This window comes from Osmia lignaria, chromosome 12, assembly GCF_051020975.1.
Source record: "Osmia lignaria lignaria isolate PbOS001 chromosome 12, iyOsmLign1, whole genome shotgun sequence".
Taxonomy (NCBI): Eukaryota; Metazoa; Arthropoda; class Insecta; order Hymenoptera; family Megachilidae; genus Osmia; species Osmia lignaria.
In genome coordinates this window covers 5,368,343-5,378,749 of record NC_135043.1, presented here as the reverse complement: position 1 = coordinate 5,378,749, position 10,407 = coordinate 5,368,343, and the positions used below count along the sequence as shown (strand labels likewise).

Here is a 10,407-nt window from a genome sequence, read left to right as displayed (position 1 = left end):
TCAAACAATTTCAGAAAACAGATGATGTTCTTTGAGATTGGTTGATCTAGGTCTCACCCTTACCTAATTGATAGGGATTCTTATTCTATTGGAATCACCCTAGTGCATTTTGGAATCAGATGAACCACGGTTAAATAAATTGATAAAAATTTTATTATCTGATTTATTCCAAGAACCTGTTACCTTGATCGTCGCATCATTTGATCCTTATCACTTACGTCCTTGGTGTAATCAATCCTAAACACAACGAAATGCATGTAGTTTGTTGTATGTACACTGATATTTTTAGACTAGTGGAACGACTATAAGTATATTCTATGTAAGTTGAGTCATCGTGAGATGAGTCCGGCTACTATCATAAAGCATGTCGCGTACGAGCATGTACGTTCATCATTCAGGTCATTAGTCGTCTTTGGTAGCTTGAAGAACCGTGAAATACGAGAACGACGTACTGAGAACCTGTGTAACGCACAGAATACTCAAAAGAAGTATCATTGAAGAAGTTCATAAGCATACTTACCGATGAAAAGCTCTGCAAGGACATGCTATAAAATTTCGCTGCTGTTATCTTTGACGGTATCATCGAACGCATCATCATTATCTGAAGACTCTTGCAGTATTTGCTACCGATCCATTCGCTGCTGTACGCAGATTCACCCACTGCTTCGCTCTATATCATCGATAATTAACCTTTATTCAAACCATTAAGTCATAGATCAGTTTTAACGATCACCTCATCGATCAATCCGTTTCCGCTAAAGCTGAACATGAACAGTTCCATTATGGCAGAGTTCAAGAATGTCGAATATTTCATCAGCCGTCCCTTGTCCTCCATCATCTGGAAAGGTTACTTTTTATCGACGATGCTTCGACTTGTGTACATCCAACGAACGCACCGATGTGATCTGAAATCCCGCGAAACAGATAAGTCCTGTGCTAATGACGAATTGTCCCAAAGCCAGGACATTTATGATTCTCTCGAGCGCATCCGCGTATCTGGAAACATAGATCGTCCCATATAATCATACAATTGTTAACAGAATAAATGAGACCCACTCTATGGCTTGCCGATGACGATGCACGCAGTCCGCCATGACGAAACCGGAACTAGGATCGTTGCCCTTAAAAGCCTCGAGTCTTTTCCGGAGAACCGCAAACTTGGCCGAACCATGCATTATCACTATCAGATTGAAACTAGTGGCTCCTGCGATCATGCTTCCACCAAAACCACCCGCTGTTACGTTAAACAAATACAGGCACTCGAAGACCGGCGACACTGTTTGATTGATGATAAAATAACCCCGGAAAGGAAGTATCTTCTCGCTCCCATCAAACACGTAAATCTGAGGAGAAAATTACTGAGAAAACATTCTGCAACCGAGTCAAACGTCTTCAAACCTTGTTAAATAAATCACTCACTTCCAAGATCGGAACGCACATGAATAATACAATTGTAATAGCCACAGTGCTAATGAAGTATTTGGCGAGGCGATAGGCGAACATTGTCTTCTCTTCTAAAACGATCCTATCCTCGGGGGAAGAACTGGTCCAATCCTCCCTCATCGTGTTCACAACGTATAGCATATCCTTCTGATGAATCGTATAAACTATCAAACGAACGATGCAAAGATAGAAGGCTGTACAAATTAAGGCACATTCCGTTGCCTCGTCTAGATCGTCCAGATTGTGAATCACATCGGCCGTCACCGCGATCGACATCACTACCACCTGTAAACTCAATCCTTTGTTTTATTTAGAGTGAAATATTTCGAAATTTTAACCATCCGATGCTTACCAAGAGAAACATAGAAAATAGATGGAATTTTCTGAACAATATCGTTCCTTGGCTGCTGTTCTCTGCTAATGGCCAAATTGAAATCATTTTCGCGGTGAGCATGATAGGCTTAATGAGGGTGTTATACTCTTTCTCACTATACGATTGAAAATTCATTTTCACTTCTCGGGTTTCACTGTATCAAGTCGTGCGAGGTTCAACAAAGTGATTCTATCACGATTCGTTCACTCTGATGGTCTGAATGCATACTCCGAGAAATCGCGAAAATTGTTCTCGAGAACGATCGAACGGAAAATTGATCGGTAACATAAGTGATACTTAGTGTTTCATAGTGGGAGGATAGTGATTCAAACTTTACGACAGTTAAGTGTTATATCGAACTTCGCGAATCCTCTCTAGAGGATAATATAATAGTTTTAAATATATGGGGAAGTACACGGTGTTCAACCTATTATTTGAGCAAATGTGTAGGTTTATCGGGAAATGATAACTTGTAGTTTCCCTTTTTGTATTCAACTTCCTGATTCCTTCCTCTTTACTGCCGTTAGGAAAATTACAACTTCCAAGAAAGTTTTGTTACATTTTTTTATTTTCTATTTTAATCAAAGTATCATAACTACATTAATTAGTTTAGAAGAAGGAGAGGCGGGTATTTTATTAAAAAGTAATGCATTTAATAAGTTCAAAAGGTTGTATAAATTTTATTTTAATTTGTTTTTAATTTTACATGAATGCCCGATTTGAAAACAGTATTGCTGGCGCCATTGGACGATGAACAGTAGAACCTCAACGTCTATTCTTTGAATTCCCTTTAGTTCCTAAAGTCGCCGCTCGGAATCGTTGAGTGCGCAGTATACCGGACGAATATCGATGCGCCACCATGCGATAAAAGTTTGTAGTACGTTCGTGACATCCATAACCGGCGCGCGTGTTTTGTGTCAAATTTTATTCTGATTTTAACAGAAAAAAATTAGTATTTTAACGTGTGTTATTGTGTCATATTGTTCCTGGGAGATAACACGTACAAATTTTCTAATATGGGGATAAGAACAACGCATACAGTGATTGAGTAAGTAAATAACACACCTTTTCCATGAAGACGCTTTGATTCATAAATACGAAAATGGAAGAGAAAGGAATTATTAACTGACTAATGTTTTATATTGATCATGAATTGATTATTTGATTTAAAAATATACTTTATAACTATTTACAATTTCTGTATATTTTAATACGTGAAAATATTAGATGACACTGTGCAACAGGAAAGTCTGAATTTATTCGAATACAATTTTTTTTCCTTGCTCTTAAAATACGTATTTGCGTTTGCGTAACATCTCGGCAAATGATTAACATCAAAATTTAGGATTAAAAACAAAACTAAAAATAAAGTAAATTCCATTTGATTTATCTTTGGGTATAATTCATTAAAATCTCTTCAACATTTATAATGAAACAATATTCCGCATTACATGTGTATCTCATAAAAATTTTACAAGTATTCCATTAATATTATTTGTTACGCAAACTTCATAAATAATTATATAAAATTAGCACGGTGTTGATTGCATGACAACACGGTATGGGGACACGATCTTATATTTATTAAACAGTACGCATTTTCGCATTAAACCTATTGCTGTTGATACGTAAGAAAAATGTACAACCTGTGGGAGGTATATAAACGAAAAATATATTATCGCGAATCGTACACACTAAGACTCAGATAAAATATCCTCTAATGTTTTATCGTCGTGAAGAGGGGAGTGTCCTAACGTAGGATCGCTTTCTAGAAATTCACGAAGTTCCGTTTCCAAATCGGGAACCGCGGAAGTTTCTGTCGTACCAAGTAAAGATGGCGGCGTCTGACTGTGCGCCATGCCAATCTGTATTTGAATAGGTGGCTGATTCGCGTTCACGATACTGATCGGTTGAGCTTGTTGGCTAGTCGTTGAACTGAGTAAATTTGTGTTTGGAATCGGTGAGGGAGTTGGCAACAAATTCGGCGGAACTTGATTAGCGTTAGCTTGCGATAATAGATTACTTTCTGCGACGATAGTCGGGTTATGAGTGATAGGTTCAACCTCCATAGGCTCTGGTCCTCCAAGAGGTGCTATACCCATGGCCTTTCTCAAACCTTCCACGGGTGCGATAGCCGAAGGAGGAAGCTTCTTAGCTATTTCCGTTAAATTGTCTGTGATTTTGTCAGCTATCGCTACCTCGATTTCTGATGGTTTAGGAACATTAGACAAATGAGGGGGTGGTGGAGCCGAGAGTCGTTCGTGTTGTACCTGTTTCAAACGATTCAACATTTGCGACGTATCGTCCAAACGACTTTGCAAGGCTGTACGTTCTTCAGTGGTCTTTAAATCAACATCTATAAATAGAATAAAGTTTATTAAATATTGTTTTACAGAATTTTATTTATTATTCTGAAAATATAATTACCTAGATTTTCCAAGAAATTGACGTCGATTCCTAGCTCTGAAAGTGTTTTCAACTGGTCAATATCAACTTTAACGTTGTCAGCAGTTGAGATATTTCGAATTATATCTTGCATAGGTTTCTCTAGTAAATGCTTTATCTTCTCCTCCTCTTCTTTGAGCCTCCGTTTTTCCTCGAGGAACTTCTTGGTCTTTCTGTGATCACCTCCTGTCAATATATCCAGTAAATCGTCGACCATAGTCAGAGTATAATCACAGTCTTTAGCAAAATCTAAAATAGATTCCGCATATTGTACAGCCGTCTCATCACCATACGTTTGGTACACCAAGTCTGTTTCCTCTTTTGTAAGATTGGCAAACGTAGAGTCATAACTTGGCGCGTATGAGCCAAAGGCACCGTAGTATAAAGGTTTTACTGGTTTAGACATGTTTCTCCTGTCTTCACGAAATCCTGCTAATGCCCCTGTACCATGATTCAATTTTCCTATCAGTTGACCTAACGATACCGGTCTTTGATTGGTTCCTGGAATCACTCCATCACCGGGTACTATTATCTGTAAACTAGTAGTCCCATCTTTCTTCTGTCTAAGGAAACCCATCTTCGAGTTCAACCTTTTCAACGTTAACTTTTCGGATGCTGCTTTAGCAGCACCTCGCGCTTGTTTCAAGATCTCTTCAGGAGTCAAATCGTCCGGGATAGCTTCGAATTTACCTAAATTCGCTAATCTCATTTTCCTCTGATTCTCCTTTCTAAGTTCCTCCGCTTCCTCATTGCGCTCCTCCTGTTCTCGTTCCCGTTCGATTTGCTCTTCCGTTACCGGAACATCTGGATTGTTAGGATCTTCTGTACCTAATTCGAATCCAAGTTCCTCTCTTGAAATATCCTGCATATAAGTTAAAACGGGTCTTAATTGACGAAGCTTCTCGGGTGTAACCATTTTTAGACCAACGTGTAACAATTTCTTAGCTGCCTTGTAATAAATTGTATCTGGGTGATTATAAGTAGTAGCGTTATCACACATTAACTTGAAATCGTCTATAAATTCGTTTAAATTTTGATAATTGTTATCATCTATCTTCTGTTTTATGGTACTGAAATCCATAGGATTATTAATGATTTGAGAGTAACCAGGCGCAATGCTATCTGTGACTGGCCAAGCAAAAAATTGCTGTGGGTCACGTTTTTCCATTGACCTGAGAAGATGTTCCAACAATCGTTGAAGGGGTGTACGCTCGGCAATTTTTCGAAGCACACAAGTTCGTGGTTCACGATGCGGAGACAGAGAGCTAATGTGGCTAGTAATGCCAACTCTGTGCTCTCCGCTCGATGGGGGTCTAGGAGGTAGCAACTGGTGATTAGGAATCTTTTTGGGGACTTCTGCGAAACTTTCATCCGCATCTCCTACGGATTCTTGACTTGACTCTTCTCTTCGTCTTTTCTTATCTTTATGATGGTGCTTGTGTCTTTTATCCTTCTTTTTCTTTTTCTTCTTGAGTTTCTTATGCCCCATATACCTATCGTATTCAGACTCCTGCGTTACGGAACAGTTGAGACCCAACTGTTGCTGGTACACACCTAAATGTTGAGACAACATTGTTGTTTGACTTGGAGATTCGTTGCCGTATTCAGGTGTGCCACTACTACCCCCCACCTTTAAAATTAACTTCAAGGTACGGGGTTTATCCGTGATTGTATAGTGCCCTTCTGCTAAAACAAGAGAAGAGGAATTAATTAGTATATACAAAACACACCTGTACTGGCAACTACTAGATGCTTAAAAAATCAAAGCATTAAGCTATAAATAATACTTTTGAAAATCTATTGCATGCAATTAAAATATCTTGCAGAAAATCATACTAAAGTGCAGAATAACAGCATATTGTTGTAATATAGAAATATGGTGCTAGATGTTGCATTATATAATCTTGCAGGATTATAAAAAAAAAATACAAACAAAAAGTGTCTTGAATTAATACAATCTACAGGATAGTAACAGAAAGGTAGAAGGAAATGTTGACAACACTAATAAAGATGAGTTTATAACAGGACAGTGACCTTGTTTTCACATTCAACAAACTGGAAGCGAGATGGAAGTAGCTTGACTTAAATTAAATAAATCTTGATAGAAGTATGCAATAAAATAATTATCGACGCATTGATCAATTGAGTCTGCAGGAATAATCAGGAAGGAGCAACCGTTGAAATCTAAAATACCTCAGAAAGAGGCTAAGCAAAAGCATGTATGGCCTTTAATGCCATAATACAAAACAGCCAGGGTACTAAGTGATTGAAGTGCAACAGACATAATAATATCCCAGATGATACAGAGGATCTCTATGGCTATAACAAAAATAATAATACATTTGAACAACTAAAGATCTTGTTGCACTTCAACTAATCTTAACAGACAAAAAAACTGAAAGGGTTTGGGACATCTGAGTAATTTTGGAAGCACAGCTAGTTTCTGTCGTGCAACCAGTCCATGTCCATTGTTACACGTCACTTACTTCCACGTTGCACCTGTTGCAGTGGAACCTTCGTTTATACTTTTGAATCCACCTCACTTCTACTCCAACCTTACTCTCAGTTTGTCCATGGTGAAAACGTAGTCAAAATTCCTGTGCATCATTAAACTATGAGTACAAGAAGGATTCCAATGAAAATATTAGAAAATATCAATTGATCAAGATCCTCTTGCTATACGTTACAATTCTATCCAAAACCTGCTCCTTGGACATTTTAAGAATATTCTTTTCATTCGAATCCTCGTGCAGTTGACAGTGAATGTCAACACCATAGAATTATATTCAGTGACATATTTCAATAATAAAGTACAGACAAACTTGAAACAAAATTGAACGAGGACAAACGAAATATTCGAGAAATCGTAAACACCCGTTGCTTCAATGAACGTATGTATGCATTCAAGTACAAAAAGCTGTGAAAACAGTATGCAATGAGAACACCTGATAACGTAGCAATGAGCTGTCATCGCGGATATGATTTGATCAGCGAACATAAAAACAGATATCGCACTAAAGCGACAATCGAAACGTTTGAATTGAAGGCGCGTAGCGAGCTCATTTGGAATACACTGTACAGCACGAAATACAACGACTATTTATATAAGACGGCACATAACGCGACGACTTGGCGATGTCAAGATGATGTTACGAGACAATTAAAAGTGACTGGAAACGACAATAAAACGATCGAGATACGCCGGATTCGATCCCGGTCCTCACCTTCGTGCCTTTCGCGCTTGTGCTTTTTATGCTTCTTCGAGCCCATGGTTTGCACGTCGGGCCACAGCCTGGTGGATTATTCTAACGATAAACAGTAAACACTACGTCGTAAACCAGCACGGAACGCGGTTTGTGAGAGTACCGCGCTCCGTTACGTGTGTAGACAATACGGCGGCGGCCATTGAAGACGTCACAGAAGTCCAAGCCGTTATGGTGGATGCACGTCTTTCGTTTCCCCCGCCCGACCATTTATCTGCCAGCTGCACCGTCATGGCGACGCGTCTTTTGAAGGAGCGCGATTTACGAATTCGTTCGAACATTAACTTATCAATTCCTGCTTGTTTCGATACAATGCAAAAATCATTCCAAATTCCTTCAAGTGCTTCCACTTGCGACATAAGATAGATACCAATTGTTTCCTTTATAACAAAAAGTTAATCATACAAAAGGGGTAAGCATACCTTGAAGCGTTTTCAAACATGCCGGATCGAGTATGTTTCAAACACTTAATTTGCCTTCAAGCTTTTATAATTTCATCTATATACACTGAAACTCATTTTCATTTTATCAATGCAAGATGAATATATACTAAGCGACTAAATTTACTCTATAGTTCAACACGCTGTATTAGTTTTTCTACAAACCTCCGCCAAAGCGTTACAAGTGGATTTAATTAAGAATGCAAAACCATGCAATATTAGCTCTGGGAACACTTTGAATTCGATCCGGTAGAACGACGGAAACTTAATGCAACGAAAAAGCGTCGCAGCGTTTTATCGCAAATCGGATTTGCATCTGGGCGGCTGCATTCAAGATGCACAACGATCACACTGACGAAGTCGTAACATTTAAACACGATTCGAAAGGATCATTCATGGCACAGGGTTGCATTTTCGACCGCGTCCACGTCCAAATAATCGAGACGAACCAGCGTGACACTGTGCACGGAGCTTTAAAGGCGAAAGGCGCTTCCTAACCTACAAAAGATGTTTGAAGTAGCAGCACTTACCGTGCACCGAGCAACGAAACACTCGACCGTATTCACAGGCACGCTTTACCGCACAAGATTGTCCCACTAAACGAGCCGACTACTATGCCGAAATCTCTTTTCTCCCTTGGAATATCCAACAATTTACCGCGGCGTCGACAGACCAAGCCGCGATGCAATTAAAGGGGCTACGATCAGCTGTTTCGGTAAAACCGTCTAGCGAGAAAGAGAGGGAAAGAAATGTGTTCCCTCAGTGGCTTCGAAAAGAAAAAAAATTCACACACACTGCAGATGATGGCGTGTTCCCTGCGTTCCACGATGCCTCGAAAGGCCGTGGTGCACTCTAGACACGATTCCTGTTTGACTCGCCCCTTTAAACTCCCTGTGGTCGGTCGAGAAATGCCGAATGGGAGAGGGCTTGCCGGCTTTAAGCGCACCGAATTCACGACTCACGATGTTTCATTGTTTCCCAAACTGTCCTTTGATATATTTAACATATATCATCACGGATCATTTTAACCCATTAATACCCAAGGTTGCGTATAAATACGCAACACTTTTCTGTGCCTTTTGTGATCCTCCATTTTTTTTTCTAGTACCCCTTCATTTTGGGGAAATACTTCATATATTCATGACTTTAATTTTATAAAATGGATGACAATAATTAAATGAAATTTCTTAAAATAGATAAAACTTGTTGGAGTCTGAAAGGCTCCATCTTATGGATTAAATCTGACAAAAACGACGAACGGGACAGTAGATTTGCATCATCAATGGTACGCGAAAATAGACGAAGCCGAAGAACTTCACGGATTCTGTCCCGTTTTGGAGTTTGCATTAAAGCGGCGCGCTCGCCGAATATTTCCATGCATTTGAAATGCTAATGCGGTTTTTCTCGCGTTACAAAATGTCTTACGAGCAAACGACGCCTGCTTCTGAATCGTTAACGTCCTTTGCGACGGGTTTCGGCATCTGTGAGCTTTGAACGCGTGTTCGTTACAAAATCTACACGAACACATCACCGTATGATGAAAGTCCACCTTTAACGACAATTTGTATCGAACGAGGCTACCTGGACGAAAAAAGAGCTCAAATATCGGCCGTTGGACAAAGTGGCCTTTACGAAACACTGCTATGGTTATTACCTCCCGTAGGTACCCAAATAAAGTTTTAAGACCCGCCATCGGAGTATCTTTTCAATTCTGCTCGAACTTTTAAGCTAATACGTGGCCAATAAAATTTTAAAGTCATCCAGAAAATGTCTATTCTAATAAATTACTGGGATAGTTAAAGATATTGTATACAATATACCCAACGTTTGCCAAATTTTTGAAAATTCCGTGATGCAGCAGGAAATTAGCCTGCGACATTTAACTTTTAATTTTCAAATAGAAATTAAATTTTATCGATTACTTCAATTATATAATAACACGAGGAAAAACAAGTTACACGTAAAGGATAATAATCTAATAATATCAGACGATTAAATCCACATGTTGCAATGTGTGATTATGAATCAGCTGATAACTGGTACACACAGTATACAAGTTTTAAAGAGATTAAAGATAATCCTATGACAGTTTGTTTTTGTTTAACCCTTTTGTGATAAAGTAAAACGCAGCATATATACATGTGGAAATTTCTCGAAGGAATGCTTCCGTTTCCTGCTGCCACCTAGAACAGGATATTCGCAACCCGGTGAAATCTCCTGATTACTCATCGTATTGTGGGCGAAAACGAAATTAATTCGTATGTGTATACATATATATATTTACATTTTTGCGAAAATATCATTAGGATGCACTCATGCAACTGTGTGAAATATGTGACACCACTATTGGTGTGGAAGTTCGAAACGCACCTGGTCCTCCTCATCCTACGTCTCTCTAGAAATAATCAAAGTCGGATCCACCGTACAAAAATCTCAGTTACGC

General features: G+C 39.0%; 2 protein-coding genes across 9 annotated transcripts; both read right to left on the bottom strand.

The window, feature by feature from the left end:
- Positions 1–235: 235 nt before the first annotated feature.
- On the bottom strand, positions 236–1,951 carry LOC117603057 (odorant receptor 13a). The gene is given in 6 exon segments (XM_034321791.2): positions 236–459; positions 521–670; positions 734–838; positions 897–1,343; positions 1,420–1,728; positions 1,796–1,951. Coding segments are annotated over 6 exon segments (1,224 nt in total). The 3' UTR covers positions 236–402.
- Positions 1,952–3,055: 1,104 nt separating this feature from the next.
- Positions 3,056–8,897, bottom strand: Brd7-9 (Bromodomain containing 7/9). 8 transcript variants are annotated; one of them, XM_034321783.2, is made up of 4 exons: positions 8,495–8,897; positions 7,486–7,904; positions 4,244–5,947; positions 3,056–4,172 (listed from the first exon to the last, which is right to left on the bottom strand). In XM_034321783.2, exons 2-4 carry the CDS (start codon positions 7,529–7,531, stop codon positions 3,511–3,513), a joined length of 2,412 nt encoding a protein of 803 aa, XP_034177674.1. In that variant the 5' UTR covers positions 7,532–7,904; positions 8,495–8,897; the 3' UTR covers positions 3,056–3,510. The 8 variants fall into 8 exon arrangements, with proteins under 8 accessions (XP_034177674.1, XP_034177676.1, XP_034177677.1 ...); XM_034321785.2 differs by lacking the exon at positions 8,495–8,897 and adding an exon at positions 6,748–6,858 and having other exon boundaries at positions 7,486–8,394; XM_034321786.2 differs by lacking the exon at positions 8,495–8,897 and adding an exon at positions 6,748–6,858 and having other exon boundaries at positions 4,244–5,944; positions 7,486–8,394.
- Positions 8,898–10,407: the final 1,510 nt, after the last annotated feature.

What these genes read in the sequence shown, in the direction of transcription:
- Brd7-9 (XM_034321783.2), bottom strand. Translation starts at nt 7,531, where the DNA reads ATGGGCTCGAAGAAGCATAAAAAGCACAAGCGCGAAAGGCACGAAG. An exon ending in CAAGCGCGAAAGGCACGAAG is followed by an intron (nt 5,948 to 7,485) that starts GTGAGGACCGGG and finishes CTCTTGTTTTAG; the next exon opens with CAGAAGGGCACTATACAATC. An exon ending in CAATTTCTTGGAAAATCTAG is followed by an intron (nt 4,173 to 4,243) that starts GTAATTATATTT and finishes TTCTATTTATAG; the next exon opens with ATGTTGATTTAAAGACCACT.